Here is an 18,519-nt window from a genome sequence, read left to right as displayed (position 1 = left end):
CAAATATGACTAAATAAGGCAAGATCCTTGAAAGCCAACACAGCCATTTATAAAATTAAAAAAAAATATTTCGGAAGGAAAAAAAATGTGAGGAGGAAGCTATTTTGGAAAGGTTTAGGAGAGTCTTGTGCAGGAAACAAAGCCAGCCAGAGATGGAAGAAAGGGTTTCATTTGAAAGCTTCCTTCCATAGAAAAGTCCAAAACCTCAAAACATTGTGAAGCTTTAAAACCACATTGAAGCCATCTCTAATTATCTTAGTTAAGAAAGTATTTACAAATATAAATATATGTTTGTGTGTGTGCATGCACATGTGTGTATATATACTTTTTTTTTTTTTTACCTCCAGCACTGGTCCAGCTCCCAAAATAGTTCTCTCCACTCCACTAGCATAACCCTTTTGACTCAGGGCAGTGAGGCAGTGGATCAAGAAGTTTGTGCTTTGGGTTTTTCCTGATCCGCTCTCACCAGAAATAACAATGCACTGATTCATGTGTTTCTTCAGCATAGCGTGATAGGCTACATCAGCAATGGCAAAGATGTGGGGCTCCAGCTTCCCAAGCTGGTGGTTCTCGTACATCTGGACGTACTTGGGGTTATAGATGGGCAGAAATTTGAAGGGATTGATGGCAATGAGGATGCTGCCCACGTAGGTATAGATCTTCTGTTTCAGGAAACGCCGCTTGAGGTTTTCCAGCAGTGTGGTCTCTGTCAAGTTGGGGAGGTTGCACATATCATTGAAATCCTCCTGCTGCCAAGGGAGAAAGCCCCTTTCAACCAGTCGCCGGGCTTCCTCCTGGTTCTCTTCTTCACAGGTATGCTGCATGCGGACATATTTGATAGTCCCATCAGCATTCCTCTCTTGTAAAAGGAAATAGTAACCATCTTCCTGAGGATGGTCATCCTGGGCCCGGCGAGGCCAAAGCAGGACCCTATGGACAGGAGAGTCATTCCCATCTAATACCCATTCCTCTCCCCCTGACTCCTTCACCTCCACAAGTACATAATGCTTGGATATATCCAAAATCAAGGAGTTGATAACATCCTTAATGACCTCGGTGGCTGTGGCATCCTTAGTTGCTGTTACCCTGCAACAGGAACTGTGTTCTGTTGAGAGCTGGGGATAAATATGAAGGGTATAGGTTACATTCTCTGGACAAGCTGCACTGCTGACATCTTTTAAACTCATCCTGGCACATGCCCTGCCTCGGCATGCCGCCCTGGCTTGATGCACTGGGCCAGTTATCTGAAAACAAGGAAGGAGAATATCAGAAATATATCCCAACTGAGATGCTGTCACAGCAGACACAGAACAGCAAAGGTCCTAACCATATTGCAGTAGGGTCAGGAGTTTGTGGTTGGTAGCATTCATACAAGATAAGAATGAAAAGGATAACAAGATAAATTCAATAAAAATTGCTGTAAAGAATAATGACTACAGAAAAGGGTATAAGGTGAAACAAGGAATAAAACATTGTCAGCACCTATAAATACATTTTTTAAAACTATGGATTACAACACTGATTGGGTAAAAAAATTAGATGCAAATTCCATACCTCCAGATTCCTAGGATTTCATATTTTAGCAATAATAATGGGAATGGAAGCACTCTAAAAGTGCAGTCAAATCACAGGATTCCTTTCTTCCAAGCATACAAGGAGTTTTTGCTAAACTCCCATTTTCCTGCCATTTCCACAAAAGCCATCTCTTTGCAACAACACACATCAGTCACTCAGTAGGACAAAATAACTGTTGAATAGTCATCTTACTTTTTATCAATACTCACCCATCCTGTCACAAATAGCACAAGTTTCTCCCATCCAATTTTAGCTTAGTAAGAACCTCCAGTATATTTCCCAACACAATTCCTGCCATAATACTAATTATATAGCAGGAAACAAATATATGCCCCTTTTCTAAACCTTTTCTAACTTCTATTCAGTCTCAAGATTTACTGTCTATTCTGCTTGCTTTGAAAAAAAAACCCCTCATATTAGAGAAAGTTGCAGATTGGCCTTTTGAGTCATACCCCAAAATCTAACACCAGCGTTGGAACAATTCTGTCCCTCTCCCATTCAGATACACCTATCTAGAATTTCCATGATACACTCGTAAGATATTATTAAGAAAATAACTTAATGACAAAAGACAAGCCTTAAAGGGGAACAGAGTTCCCCAAGGTAATATGGATACAAGGAAACCTATAAAACTTTTAAAAGTAAGAAAATCAGCATTAGCTTGTCTACTGTATTTAGAGAAAACATATATGCGCATGCTTGTCTGGAAAAGATTTTATCTCATCATAAGAGACCAAGAGAAAAGAACTAATGTGCAAGCTCACAATAAAACTACCAAAGTTAATTAGTAGCTCATAATAAATCAATCAATAACCAATCTTACTGACACAGCTCTAAGTACTTGCTGAAATCTATAACTAGTAGAATAACAGTGTTCTAAATAAAAAACCTATTTTAGTCATTATTGCCAAGAATCAGAAGCGACATGTCATTTCAGTTGCCCAGATACCAGTGGCCAAAGGGAGTACACCAAACTAGAGTTATCCATCTGATTATATCCAAATCTTACTAGCTCTAGAGTGCAGAATTCATTATTGAATTTACTGCCACAGGAGGCAATGAGAGCCCCAAGCTTAAATGGCTTTAGGAGATAATTAGATATATTTGTTAGATCTACATCCTGCCTGTCCTCCAAGAACTCAAAATGGCTTACACTGGATTTTATCCCCATTGCAGCAACCCTAGAGGTAAATTGGACTGAGGTTGCGTGCCTGTTCCAAAGTCACTCACTGAGTTTCCATGGCCAAAGTTAGACTTGACCCTGAGCCTCCGCAGTCCTAGACTAACCCCTTCACCACCACACTGTATCATAGACAAGGCTCCAGCTATATGTGGCTATTAGCTTTGATGGATATAATTCAAGCAACGTTTTCTAAACAGCAAATGCTGGGCAATTTATTTTGCCTCTATTTAGGAAACATTGGGGCCCTGGTTGCTGGAAACAGGATACTAGATTTAATCCAGCCACACTCTTCTTTTAAATATTTTAGCATCCACCTTAACTATATGTACAGTATCTCTAATGAAACGTCCTCCTGGAACTTCTATGAAATTACTGAAAGAAAAGCAGAAGGAGAAGAAAGAAAGATATCAGGACTACGTTGAACAATCTTTACTCATTAGTGCTCTTCAGATGTGCTGGACTATAAGACTCATTACTTTCCTGTCAAGAAACATCTTAAATCAAATCTCTTCCAGTTTAGGAAAACTTTGGATGGAGAAGATCCAAACAAAATAAAAAAAACCCAATATCAAGTCCCTTGTAGATACAGATGTCATGGTGAATAGAAAGGGACTGCCAGTTTCGAAAAGGAAAAGAGAAGTGAGAGATCTAGGGGGATAATTTTCTGTGGATATTTTTCTACTATACCATAATCAATGGATATAAAATAAAGCACACAGCTGGAATAAATACTGTATACCAATCATCTAAAATGTAATTGCAATTAACTTTTAAAGGTAATTTTTAAGTAGCACATACTTATGTACATAACGCTTTAAACATCATACCATTGGGGAATGTAGTAATTTTTAATCCTTTCTTTATTCTTAAAGGTTACATAATAGAAAGGAACTATATGTTAGTGAATTGCTGTTAAATATATACATGTATTTCAGCAACAACGATGGAAAGTTTCTAAATATTATCTTGCATCTAACATTAAACCAGGGCAGAAGTTACACATATTTCAATTATCTACTTCACTGGATGATTTGTAACAGGTACCAAGGACTTCTGCTTCCATAAAATATTGCTGAAACAATGTATCCTATAACCAGAATTGGAATTTTGAGTGGAAAAAAAATTATGTTTTATTCTATTTACACCAAAATTCAGTTGATGGGTTTTAGAAAGCTAATAAAATGAAACTGGTTATTGCAGGGATTTTTTTTTTTTAATCTGCGCTCAGTCGTTACCGACTGCAGTGACTGCTTGGACGAGTCCTTGCAGTTTTCAAGGTAAGTGAACCTCCTTCCTAGAGCAGAGCCCAGCTGGTGAGCGCAGGAGGTGGAGTTTCCGTTGCTTTGCGCCCTTTTCGGGCGAGCGCGGTTTCGCGCTTACCGGCAACTGCTCCTGACTCCTTTTGCAAGGTGCCACCAGCATTTTTCCTCCCACCGGAGTGAGAGTACCCATTTATCTACTCACGTGAGTTTTTGAACTGTTGGGTTTACGGGAACTGGGGAGGAAACAGGAGCTCACCCTGTTAACGCAAAGGCTGGACTCGAACCGCTGAAGCGTCGACCATTTCTGGCTGGCAACTTTCAGCGTCATTAAGCCGCTGCGCCACCACGTCCCCTTATTGCAGGGATTAAATTTGTCTAAAGATATTGTCTCCTCTGGATGGTGTTCACTGAGAGAGCCATGTAATTTTCTTGGCAACAAAACAGAAGTGATTTGTTACCAACTTCCTTGGGGATATTTCTTAGTGTAGCTAGCAATCCAAGTATTTTCTGATGTTCTCCCATCCATGCATTAACCAGGTCTGACTATGCTTTAGATCAATCAGGTCAGCTAGGTGCTGCCTACTCCTGACTTAAATAACACTGGGCTTCTTTATTTCAAAAATAGATAAGGCTGCCCAACTCTACAGCAACACTGGCAGGTGTACAACAAAAACAATCATATAACACAGTTAAAACAAAAAAACACCCAAATACCAGAAGAAAAGCAACCATTAAAAGACAATCAAATATGCAAGACCCATTCTAATCCAAGGCTTGGAGAAAGAGCCAGGTTTTCAGTGCTCTTTGAACACAGACAAGGTGGGGACCAGACATATCTCAGGGGAAATGATGTTCCAGAAGGCAGGTGCTGTAAGAGAGAAGGCACACTTCCTAGGCCCCATCAGGTGACATTGCTTAATGGATGGGACCTGGAGCATGCCAACTCTGCCCAATTGTTTAGGCTGGGCAGAAGCCAGGGAAGACAGACAGTCCTTTAGATAACCAGGCTGTATGCCACAAAGGGCTTTATAGGTAATAACCAGCACCTTGAATTGCACCTGGAAGCCTACTGGTAACCAGTGCAGCCCACACAGCAAAGATGTCATATAGGCTTGATGAGATATGTCAGAAATTGCCTGAACCACCATGTTCCAGACCAGCTGCAGCTTCCAAGTAATTTTCAAGGGATTTGCACAAAGGTTTTCTTAGCCACAGTTGGCACCTGATCCTCTTTGGCTATTAGAAAATATTCACAGATACATGTAAGCATGTATTTATTGACTAACTACAGCTTCTATGCCACTCAATTCCTGAAAGTTCTCAGTGGCTTAAACCAGCAATAACATAAGATTAAAAACATAACCATCAGAATATAACAATAACATTCATCAAACATGCCTCCCAACAAGATAGGTTAATCCTTATTGTCCCCAAATGCTTTCCTGAAGAGCCATGTCTTCAAAGTTCTTCAGAAGCCCAATGGGGAGGGAGTAGATCAGATATCCACTCCCTTCCCATCACTGAAAGGCAGGGGAGCCATCACTGAAAAAGCTTAACTATAGGGTTTTTATAGATGGTAGTCCCTCATTGGAGGGACCTTTAATAAGCCTTCTCTCCCAACTCTTACTGGACAGGAAGTTGCAACTCTGAGAAGGTGCTCTTGAGGCCCTGAATCATGCAGAGCTTTAAAGGAGAGAAGCAGCACCTTGTATTGCACAAGGAAGCTAACAGTACTTCTGTGTGAGCTAAACTAGGTTCACCACAACTATTTGAACTGTCACGTAGTCAACTAGCTGAAACTTCCAAATGGTCTTCAAGGACAGCCCCATTTAGAGTGAGTTGCAATACTCTATCCATGAATTGACAAGAGCGTGAGTGACTATGCACACCGCCTTCTGTTCTAGGGATGGCTGTAACTGGTGTATAAGATGTAACTGGACAAAGGCTCTTCTCCTGTGGTTCAAGCCAAAGCTGGGAGTCTAAAGGGACTCCCAAGTTGTTAGCCAACTCCACTCAGAGCTAAAAATCGGCTATCCCTGGATTTATTGGATTTTGAAACCACAGCTTCTCAGTCTTATAAAAGTTCAGCCTGAGCCTGTTTTTCCCCATCCAGACTCTAACACCTTCAAACATTAGGAAGGATCTCCACCTTATTTTCTGTCCAGTCTAGGGTAGAGATGTAGACTTGGTATCATTTGCATATTAATATCTTACCCCATGCCAATGAATGATTTCTCCTGGTGGTTTCATCTATATTAAACAGCAGATGGATAAAGACTGAGCCCTGCAGCACCCCACACTGGAGCAGTTGAGTACTCAACCTTTCTCTTGGAGTCCTGATTGGAACTAGCCATTCATGGAGAACTACTGTAACCCAGTGGCCCCTGTTCCCAGTCAATGCAGCTAATCCGGAAAAGTATCATGTCAATTGTTTTTAAAGCCCCTGAGAGATCCAGTATAATGAGGAGGGTTGTATTCCCCCAACCCAGTCCCATCAAAAGTCATAAACCAAAGGAACCAATGTAGTTTCCATCCATATCCAGGCCTAAATTCTGGCTGATAAAGGTCCAGATAATCTGTTTCATCCACAACTCTCTGTAGTTGTAGGCCTTCCCAACAACTGCTCTTAGAAAAAGAAGGCTGGAGACAGAACAGTTGTCTGAAATAGCTGGGTCAATTAAGGAAGGGAACAGCATCTATTTCAGGGTGGGAAGCAGGTACCCCTTCCTCAAGGATGTATTCACCACTGCCCAAACCCACCCTCCAATCGCCTCCCTGGCAGCTTTCACTAGACAGGTAGGGGTGGGATATAATCCACAGGTGGCTGGACTAATAGCAGAAAGAAACTTATCCGCTTTGTTAGGATCTACAGGTCGAAACCAATTCCAGACAACTATGGAAGACTTATCATCTCAGCTGGATTTGCACAGCTTGTGTTCAATTCTGAATGAATGTGACCAGTTTCATCTTCCAGATTCTTTGCAATGACCAAGCAAAAGATCACCTTGGAGGGACTAAGTTACTTTAACCAAGACTTGTTGTTGTTGTTGTTGTTTAGTCGTTAAGTTGTGTCCGACTCTTCGTGACCCCATGAACCATATTGCGCCAGGCCTTCCTGTCCTTCACTGCCTCCCTGAGTTTGCTCAGTTTCATGCTCATTGCTTCAGTGATGCTATCTAACCATCTCATCCTCTGCCGTCCTCTTCTCCTTTTGCCTTCAATCTTTCCCAGCATCAGGGTCTTCTCCAAAGAGATCTCTCTTCGCATTAGGTGACCAAAGTATCTGAGCTTGAGCTTCATTATCGATCCTTTCAATGAGCAATCAGGGTTGATTTCCTTTAAGATTGACTGGTTTGACCTCCTAGCAGTCCAGGGGACTCTCAAGAGTCTTCTCCAGCACCACAGTTCAAAGGCATCAATTCTTCGGTGCTCAGCCTTTTTTATGGTCCAGCTCTCACAGCCATACACTACTACTGGAAAAACCATAGCTTTGACTATGCGGATCTTTGTCGGCAAGGTGACGTCTCTGCTTTTTAATATGCTATCTAGGCTTGCCATAGCTTTCCTCCCAAGGAGCAAGCGTCTTTTAATTTCATGGCTGCAGTCTCCGTCTGCGGTGATCTTGGAGCCCAAATAAATGAAGTCTGTTACTGCTGGGTAGCTATTCACATATACAGAAAGAGCAGAGAAGTAAGCCCACTTGACTACTCCTATTGCTATGGTGTAGGCTCAAATTTCAGCTCTTACTGTTGTTGATCACATTAGTTCTTCATCTTAACCCAGTGTCACTCTAGGTGCCTCTTCTGTTACTTCAGAGGATACTCAGGAACAATCCTATTAAGTGCCACCATCAACTGCTTGTTCTAGTGATCAACTGGGTACTCAACAGAACTGCCTGCCAGAGCACTGGGAAATTCTCCAAGCACTCTCTTGAAACCCAGAGGATCTTTAGGCATCTGAGACAGACTAATTAAAGAAGAGTCTCCTCACTGCAGAGTTATGGCACTGGAAAACTCCAAGATCAGAGAGTGGTCTGACCATGACAATGGACTGATGGCAACGTCCTTTATCTTCCAACCATGTCTCATCAGTTGCAAGACAAAACCAAGTCTAATATGTACAGTCCTTGAAGGAGACTATATGCAGTTTTAGTCATGTCTATTCTGCAAAGATAGGAACAAATCCAAATTAAGAGAGATTTCTAATCATCCACAAGAAGATAATGAATGTGACTTGTACTGGAGATACCATACTATATATTTGAGCTGGTACTATCACAAACTCTAGCAGTAATTAGTTATGGTTGAAAAAAGTTAATAGAAATACATGGTAAACACCAGGCAAAGGCAAGAAAATTCTAATAAGATAGATTCAAATCCAGAATGCAGAAGCATGTGTAGCTATGGTACTCATCTGAGATATTGACAGTCTTGTTTAACAGACCCACAGTGACCTCTTCACAGGTGGACAATGGCTTGTTCTGCCAAAACTATGCCATAGTCTTAGATGACTGAAGAATTTGATTTCTTTTACAAGGAACACATAAAATCTAATCATTTGCAAATATATCAAACCAGCCAAACAAACAGTTCAAGCCAATGCAGCGTAGATACAGAAAGCATGAGCTCTTGGCCAGAAAGTTCCAACAATGAAATCTCATCTCAGTAATTCACAATTGGGAAGCCACTATTTTCTTTAATTGTAAACTGCAATAAGGAGACATAAGCAATTTTCATCTATGGATCCTACTTGCTAGCTTCCTGGAGATATTTGGGTAATCATTAAGCTGCAGGCAGACTCAGAGGCTAGATTAACACTGTCTCAACAGTTCTGTCAGAACAAGACTAGGTCAAAAGTCTACAGATCCACAGTAGAATGAGCAGGACAGCCCCAAATCAAAGGAGAGCAGGCTTACTATGTCTAGAAGTAAGTGAAATAATTTACATCAACATTTGAGGACTCCTTCCTTCAGCAAGACCACTAAGCATTTAGCCTCTCTGTATTACTTTCCTTAGATATATGTTACAAAGGGATTTTAGCAATGGCCAAACTTGAGGAAACTGCCTACCATTATTAATCTTTTCACTGAGGAACTACTATATTCTGTAGAATTCAGTTTGAAAAAATAATTTTCTATAGGAACTGAAATTTTCCTACAGGATGCAGCAGCAATTTTTTTAAATGCACTATCATCTAGTAACTGGCTTACAGATAAACAATACTTAATTGTCATGGCTGCTGCATTCTGTGCCCAGAACTTCTTACTTTCAGTTTATTTAGAGGGAGTACTTGCCCTAAAGGATATTCTTAGCAGAGAAGGAAATGCAGGAAAATTGATAACTAGAGCTACTATACAAGAGGACATTAGTATGCAGCAAGATCTTAACCAAGGATTTAACCAAGGATTTTTAATTTTTCTCTGAAGAACAGAAAAACATAGATGCCATTTTCAAATATGTGCATTTGAAAAATGAAAAAGAAATAATAAGATAATTTGTACACCTCATACATTTTTAATGGGCTCAATAAAGTACCTAATCTTTACAACTGAGCCCTTTTCAATTAGTTCATTTCAATTTCAACCTTATGAAATAGATTCAGTTGAAAGACACAATCTCTCACATCTTCTGCTCTCTCTAAGAGGAGACGACTTTGCCTACATACATGGTGGTGGTTTTTCTTCTGAGCATGACTATGAAGCTGGATCCAAATCCAATCAGTGCTGCTATCTTTACTGAAAAACAAGTTATAGTTTTTTTTATGAAAAAACTGTAACAAACTCAAAAATGTTTGGGATGGGGAGAAAAACTAAAAAGCCTCCCAAAATACTGGTTAGCCCCATCCAATAGGTTGAACATCCTTCTGGAGAAAACTGGTAGGGAAGGAAATGCATAAGAGGTAAAGAGGGAAGGCCTCCTCAAATATACTACAAAAATTAGTAACATAAAAATAGCATATAAGAAGCGTGTTTATTCCGTATCTGAAAAGGCTGAAAATCACTGATATAAGGACATGCTAACGAAAATGAATTCCACCCAATATTATAAGCAGGGTTTGCACAAAAGGATTTTCAAATATTCTTTCATCTCAAAAGCACTTTCGTGTCCTAAACCATTTAGTATATACATGAAACTCCTGGGAAAGGTTATCTAGAGTTTTGAAGTTTGGTACTATTCAGGATGCTGACAACATCTAACCATAGGTGTGCATAACAAACCGCAACAACCTTAGAATAAAAACTCACATCTTATGTTACCTTGTAAATGATGTTATGTGATTGCATCATGATATCTGACACAAGTACGTAAATTACAACATTTGCATGATGATGTTGCGATGTGCATGTCATAATTTGTCCTCACCCCACCCCCCTGTTTTTCCATTAATGCCTATACAGCCAACCCTCTTTCCTTTACATCAGAATTTTAAATCAGGTTGTAATTTGATGAATAGGATGAAGGCAAAAAAAAAATTTAATCTAGCCAAAGAAAATACGATTTTCACTGAGCTGAAAGGGAAATCAGGGAAGAGAGTCCCTCTATATCCAACCCTCTGAGAAACTGCAGGCTAAGGGTATATGAGAAGTCCAACTACAGGAAAGTATACCAACACAGTACAGAGAAGAACGCAACTATATTAAGAACCCCATTATAAATTCATTTACCAAACTGGCAATTCAAAAGAGAGATCAAACAGAAAAGGCTTTGTTTCCTGGCTGTAAGCTTTGGCAGAATGAACTGGCTGCAGCATGATTGCTAAACAGATCTATTTAAGGAAAAATTAAGAATTAAGCAAGCTGTCTATGCATATCCAAGGAAAGAGTCAGTTTTCAGGGCAGAAAAAGTCATTCCTTATTTCCTAGGGAATACATGACACACAGAGGTTTGATTACTTCCCTCTTTAGTTAACCCATGCTGCTACCTCAGAGGGAAGCTACGGAATCTTTCCTTCAGATGAAACATCAAAAAGAAGCAATACTTTCAATACCAACGCCCTCTCTCAGGCTGAATGTATATGTGGGCAAGAATAAATGTGATAATTCCAATTTGAAACAAGCAAAATTCTTCTGCCAAGGGCAAACCATACAGTTAAGGGGAATATGAGAGAAATCTTAAAAAAAAAAAAAAGAAGTCTATTTGTGACTTAGAAAATATTCTGCAGTACACTTTTATTGAATTCTTCATGCAAACCAATTTTTAAAGATTAAAAACCAATGCCAGACCAGTTATTGTGTGGGCTCATGTTCTAACCTGTTTCAGTCGGCTGATCTAAGAGTTTCAGTGTCTACCATAGCATTTACAAAGCACAAGAGAATCCTTAACTTGTAGATCTTATGGCTACAACAAAACATGGTAGAGCATATCCCCCAGTCCACCCAAAAGCAGTGGTTTGGTCTACATAAACCCATAATTTTAAATTGCATGCTTAACTAGTGAATCATGCCAGTGCTAAAAGGGGAAAGCTAACATTACAACAAAGTGGTGCAGGAAGGAGGAAAAAGAAAAGACAGTATGGTCATTTCAGCTGCTTAAGAATCCTTTGTTTTTATATAGGCATTTTAGGATCCTGACACAGGCTAGACTCCTAGTAAAAATGAGAGACTTCTGAGAATTGCAGTTAACATAGTAAGAGATAAAAAAGATAAAAGATAAAAAACCAGACTAAGGTGCAGAAAAATCACGAAGAGGCTGGAATAGTTCCTATATGGGGAACTGTTGGAAGATACAGCATTTTATAGCATAGGAGATAGACAAAGAGAAGACTTGATAGAAGAGTATAAAATAATTACAACATGGAGAATTTTTTTCCTTATGCTCTTATAATAATAGAGTCCAAAGTCATCCAGTCAAACTGAATGGTGGGTGAGTCAGGACAGATAAAAAAGTACTTTGGTTGAGATGGGTGGCTATATAAATGTGACATATAAATAAATAAATAACAATAAATAAATAAAAATACTTGTTCATAGCTATGGAATTCACTACCAAAAGATATGAGACACATCAAAATGGACAGCTTCAAAAGGCTATTAAAGGCTATTAATAACAAAAACTATATATTTTGGGGGAGATGGGCGGGGGAGAAATCCAATTAATAATAATAATAATAATAATAATAATAATAATAATAATATTCGCCCCAGTATCAGAGCCATTCAGCCTCCCAAAACCAGTTCTACGGAAAACGAATAGAACTGTGGTACTGCATTAAGTGACAGGATTGTAGCCTTAATGATTTCTCCCTATTATTTTGATATTTATTTATAAAATATTTATAATATTTCTGTTATCTGTAAATTCTGTAAGCAATTTGAAAAATCAACATGGAATAAACGGGTATAAATATGTAGGCAAAATATAGTTTGGAGTAAGGCATCAAAATATATTCAGTACGTTCACACCATAAGAAACTGTCTTTTTGAAAACAGACTTGGTTCAGTTGTGATGGAATCTATATAATTATAATACAGCATTAGATACATACATACAGTGTTAATAACTTACACACATAACAATATTTAAGAAGCTATCCTTTAAAACACCGCATGTCATTTCTATCTAAAATCTATAGTGTGCTGCTTGTCAGAATGCTTGCATGATGATTACAAGAGCTCTATTAAATCTTTCCCTGTCCATGCTTCATTTCGCCACTAAAGTAACATTTTAAACTTTAGAGAACTTCACATATTTAGAAGAGATCATGGACAGGAAGGGAAGTCAAAAACAAACAGCAAGGATCTGTTAATCCTTTTGCAAATATTGCTTCATCAATGCCAAGGACATCATGTTGTATACACAAGGATACACAAAAGCATCCTATGTTTATTATCCTAGACACAACATCTGCCCAGATTAAGTTTGAACATACATGTACATGCATTATACCCTGAAAACTGCTCTTACTCGGTTTCTAGATGTCTCACTAGAAATTTCATTCTTTGATAGAACTGAACTAAGCAAGATAATCCTTTCTTCTTCTAACTTGGAACCTGAATAGATGCTTTAGGACTGGCTATTAAGTAGCTGATGCTCCTTCATAGCAGGCTAAAACTTCCTCTCCTCTCAGTCCTTCCAAGGACTATATTAAAAACTCTCTCACTTCATTCCTTCCAGTTTACCACTACAGGGAAAACTGCCAGATTGGTTGAGAGTTCAATCCTAGAGAAAGACATGAACAGATTCCCAACAGTAATCATTTATAAAGGAATGGTTTCAAAAGCTATTTGCACCCTAAAATCATTGCTTATATATTCAAGAGCTGCATTCTCTTAATGCCCAACAATAAACCACAAACAAGACTGTACCATCTATCAATATCCAATTACAGCTTACAATAAAAGGATGGTTACAAGGTGCATAAACATCCAATTCAAAAGGTTTATTCATACGTCTGATTATTCAGCTAGTCTCATTTAATGAATTACTCTTTATCAGAAAACTAAGCCTGCTTAAAGTTTCAGCTAATAAATATGCATCTTTTTCATTTTTTATCAGGTAGCATTTAATTCTCTTTATATTTTTCAGCTAGACAATTTTTTTTAGGTTTTATGGCATGATTTGCCATGGAAAACAAAACCCAGGAATCTGACAGCCATATCTTACAGCTCAGGAATCCAACATGGTGCAGATGTTAGTTTGGGGGCTGATTTGCTTGACGCAGAAAAAGAACTGAGTCAATCTCTGGGGGAAAAAGATCTCTTTGTTTAGTCAGCCAGTCATCCTCGAGACTCAGTGTAAAACGCATGGTTCAATTTGGAACAGAGAGGAAGTTATCAAGAACATCTGCAGACAAGCAATGCTGGGTGGGCAGGCAGATTGCTCTAGCTTATGGAATAGGAAACAATAAAGGTCCCCAAATAAGAAGTTGAGGGGCCTACTTCAAGTTTAGAGGGTAGGAAAGAGGGGGATTCACATGCAAAGAGAATAGCGCTCATGCTCTAGCCCCTTCTATCTACAGACAAAACAGTATCTGAAATTCAAAGGCAGAAGAAAAAATGTATTGTCGAAGGCTTTCACGGCCGGCATATGATGGTTGGTGTGGGTCTTCCGGGCTGTGTGGCCGTGGTCTTGAAGTTTTGTTTCCTAACATTTCGCCAGCACCTGTGAAAGGAGCACACTCTGAAGATGCCGGTCACAGGTGCTGGCGAAACGTTAGGAAACAAAACTTCAAGACCACGGCCACACAGCCCGGAAGACCCACACCAGCCATCGCAGAAGAAAAAACTTGGTGAAACCAGGAAGGTGCTTAAACAGGAGACAAGATTCAGAGGAATTTCTTTTTCAAAAGTGCATGTAAGATGAACATTCACTTCTGGCTGGAACAGCTTATAGCTCCTGTGTTGTCTTTTCCCCACATACACAAAAGCAAATATGCACTTTTCATTGCTTAATGCATCAACACACACATGTCCTCAAACTAGTACAGATCAAATAATATTCATTTTACTTACATGCCAACTTTGGTGTGATTAGTTAGAAAACAGAAACTTCCTGGCTGTGGGGAAATGATACAAATTTAAACCCAATTCTAATCATGTTAGTCTAATTTTCATGCTAAATGAGCTTACTATTGCACTGACAATGCAAAAGCATCTATCATGGATTTCACTGCCAGTAACTTTGATTAGCCAGAATGTCTTAAAAATGTTGCCCTTTTTTAAATAAAGGAAATTTAAATCTTTGGCTGGTTATTTCAAAATCCCTATAGGCTGTAGGAGTAAAAAACATTAATAATTAGCTGCAAAGATGAAAACTCAACAGCTGTCCAAACCACATGGGTGTGAATGTTTCTACACTTCATGAAATGCAGAGTTGCCTTGTGATGTAATCTTAGGACATGTAACTTCACCAGCAGTTTTAGCCATAGCCTATGTTCTAAACACAATCAAATGAATTTCAAACACAAAGAACAGAAGCAACCAGTTCTAAAAAGATGTGTTAATTTAAAAAAACTTTTCTACATCTGTTGAAAAATCAGACAGAACTACCGTAAGTTTCCTGCTACCACTATAACCAATCTCCAGACACGTCAAACTCACAAATGGGGCCATCTTATTAGTAATGTGTCTGCTAATTGAGCTGATGTAAGAAGACACAGTCCTCAGTGGAAATGCCCTTCAAAAACATGAGCATGTCAAGCATGATTTGAGGCTGGTGGGCAAAAGAGCTCAACCACTAACCCACAGCCTTAATTGTAGGGAAGCAAGCAGAAAGCTCCCCAGAGGGGTGGGGCACATTTCTCAGCTCAAGTAAGTACCTGAAAATTACAGAAACTAAATCCCTTTGGCATTAACAGTCCTAACCAGCTTAGATTCACCACATGCACTGAAAAAAGCATTTAACAGTGTATCAAATAATATTCAGACTACCCACACAAACTAAAAAATACATTTAAATTTTAAATATACAATCATTCTTCTGCTGTTTCCACTGTCTGGTCTTCCCAATAAGCTATTACGGTGGAAGGACAGATAAAGATGGTAGTTAGTCATCAGCTCTCAATTTCCTTTCCCCATCTAAAACAGGATCAACAAGGCTTACCTCACAGGTTCATTTTTCAAATTACTGAGAAAATATTTAAAATGCTCCTCATTCATGAAAAGTGTAACAATACTTAAAAACATGTAAACTTACTCTACAGTCCACAAATCAACCACAGCTTCCTGACCTATATACTTTCTTGCCCTAAGATTGCTAGTATCTTTGCAGCTCAGTATGATTTCTGTAACTTATAACTTCTGTAACTTCTCTGTCAACAGTCTCTTCCACTTACATTTGCTTGAAGGACCCAGATAAATTATCTTCTGGTCCCACATCCACCCACTATCAATAAATCTCTGAACAACCACCCCCCCCATCCTCAATTGCATCCTTCCTCAATTCCACACAATACCTACTGACTAGTCAGGAAAGCCAAACTCGCTCATTTAATACACCCTCCAGAATATCAGATTTCACAACTCTTCAAATCTCAAATGCTTTTTCTCCTTTAATATTTCCCTGACTCCAAGGTACCCCAAGAAAAAGTCATTATGCACAAGTCACTCCTAAGCAATCCCATCCTTCAAGAATCCTTTCATCCGTAATTCCAGCCATCTTACCTACCCAATCAACCCTGCATTTCAAACATACATCACACTCTCAATCTTTCCGTTCACTTACCATGAAAAAAAATCTCATTCCAACTTCAGGGGTACACTACGAACACCCTTCTCTTTCACTCAACTTTTTTATTAATCTCCCCCAATGTTACAGAAATTGCCATCTCCAGAACTCAGGGAATCTCTGCCTCTGACCTATAATGCATCTGAGATAGGGAGGAACTTTCCCTAGACCGTTAACACTTCTCTCAGGATAGTTCTTTCTAATCTCAATTCTGCTCTCTAAAAAATTTCCCTCTACTCCCTCTACATGCTGCGCCACATACCATCCAACTATATTTTAGTCTACCATATTGTGCAAACCAGTCTGTGTGGTTAGTTAGTGGCTCAGGGTATAAAGGAAACACAGGAAATTGTGTTAACTAGATAAATAATGGTTAAATTAACCCTGGGCTAAGAGTGCCCAGCAAACACAGCCACGGTCAGCGTTCACACGCACACTATGAACTATCGAATCGCATTTCAGCCAATGCCTTACAGAAACTCGCCCCAGCTGGCGGTTCAACGCTGGAACTCAGGCTAGAAATCATTCCATGCGATCACACGATTTCAAAGCTCTGTCATTGCAGAGAACAAGACCGGCTCCACACCACCTCCCTTGAACGTACCCCGCACCCGTGAACTCCCACCCCCCCAAAAAGAGACTCCCCACCCCCACGCCCATTTTAGGAGAGCTCCTCTAAAGCTACCTCCCTGCCGCAGCGAACATCCCTCCCGCCCCATCGTCTTTCTCAACCGCCCGCTACATTCCCCCACCGCCCCCTCCCCCCACCCCCAACCCCCCTCCGCTCGCTAAGGGGGGCGCCCGGACTCACCTCCCTTCGCACCTACCTGGAGCAGGACACGGCCAACGCAGGCGGCGGCTCCACTTGGCGACTCCCTCGCCCTGAGCCAGACCAGCCTCGGCGACGGAGCCGCCTCCGCCTCCCCTCCCGCCTAACCGCAAGCTGAGGCAGCGCGAGGCACTTCCGGGTTGGGGGAGAGAGAATATTCCCCTCCGGCGCACGCGCACCCAGCAAGCGTGGGGTGAGGAGGAAGCGGGGAACTGGCAGCGGAAGAGCGCAAGCGCCCTCTTGCCGAAAGCGGGTCGCGGCGAGTGAGCTTCGCGTGGTGCTGCGTGGCGTTCTCGGTCCGTCCTTTCCTGCTGGGAGCCCCGGCCTCCAGCATCTCCAGAAAGGCTCGGAAGGAGATAAGCGTGAAATCCTGGAAGTCCTGTGTTGATCGAGCTAGATGCATCAATACTTTGACTTGGAGGAACCAATTTCCGATCATAACGCAGACTCCTAATCTCTAGCTACCAAGACTGGGAGAGTGCATTGTAACAGTTAAGGTGTTTGGCTTTGGGGAACCCAGGTTCAATTGCTTGTTTAACTACGGAGATTACGGGGTGACTTTGGCCGGTTATTCTGGCAGCCTAACCTACCTTAGACGACCTCACAGAGTTAAAATAAGGAGAGAACCCATATAAGCCACCTTGAACTCCCAGAGGAGAGATGGAAAATAAATGCAATTAACATTAAAATTTGAAAACATTCTATGATCCTCCAACAAGCATACAACTACACTTGGGAGCGGTTCAATTCACTGAGCAATAGATCTGTAAGATTCTAAGAATCATAAAGCCAATCACATGGAATGAGTAGGCCCTTCCCTTATTTATCCTTGCTTTAGAGATTGTGATTTTTTTCTGTATGGCCCAAATGCAGCTTCTTTCCCTCTCTGATAAGCATGCTATAGTTTCATATATATATGATCTTATACAGCTATGTACAGCCAGAATTCAGGGGATAGGATATTGTGTAAATTAGTTGTGTGTTAGGGGGACCTTAGACACTATCAAAAAGTCCTGCTCTGCTGCCTCATTGTGGTGAGAATGTTCCTGGGCTGGAAGAGTAACTACTATTGGGAGTGTATTATATATATTCCCAGCAGAGGCACCTAGGTGTGAAGGTCATACTAGCTGCCGAGCTAGAGCAAACAGGTAGCTGTATCAGGCACCAGTGATATAGGAAAATGCTGGAGGTAGACGATCACTTTAATGGCAAAGGTGTCATTTCATACTGCACTTGGAAAAGGCAATAAACTACTTCTGTATCTTACCATGAAAGCTTCATGGATAGATAATATAACATGATGGACAGTACAGTGTGGGATGATAGCCCCCCAGGTCAGATGACACTCAACAAGCTACTGAGGAAGACCTGAGGATCTTTCAGAATACTAATGTTTATGATGTGGCTAGTTTAAAGCCTTTGGAATGCGAAGCTGCTGACGCTGCCATGCAGAAAGAGAGAATCCAAAGTTGTAAAGCCAGAATTACAATGAGAAGATGGAATGCA

At 40.3% G+C, this 18,519-nt stretch overlaps 1 protein-coding gene across 13 annotated transcripts in view; it reads right to left on the bottom strand.

Annotated features, from left to right (window-relative positions):
- MYO9B (myosin IXB) overlaps positions 1-17,149 on the bottom strand; it is a 74,038-nt gene extending 56,889 nt beyond the window's left edge. For all 13 annotated transcript variants that reach the window (XM_025169334.2, XM_088149559.1, XM_088149558.1 and 10 more), the window contains exons 1-2: positions 17,012-17,149; positions 342-1,244 (exon numbers count right to left, since the gene is read on the bottom strand). In XM_025169334.2, the coding sequence (XP_025025102.1) occupies positions 342-1,187 (846 nt within the window). In that variant the 5' untranslated portion in view covers positions 1,188-1,244; positions 17,012-17,149. The remainder of the gene's footprint in view (positions 1-341; positions 1,245-17,011) is intronic.
- Between the last annotated feature and the right edge of the window lie 1,370 nt (positions 17,150-18,519).

The sequence above is a fragment of the Python bivittatus genome, unplaced genomic scaffold (assembly GCF_059951505.1).
Source record: "Python bivittatus isolate LINGU-HERP-01145 unplaced genomic scaffold, Pbiv_v1 ctg000580_np1212, whole genome shotgun sequence".
NCBI lineage: Eukaryota > Metazoa > Chordata > Lepidosauria > Squamata > Pythonidae > Python > Python bivittatus.
The sequence above is the reverse complement of the archived record's forward strand: the minus strand, read 5'-3'. Positions and strand labels throughout refer to the sequence as shown.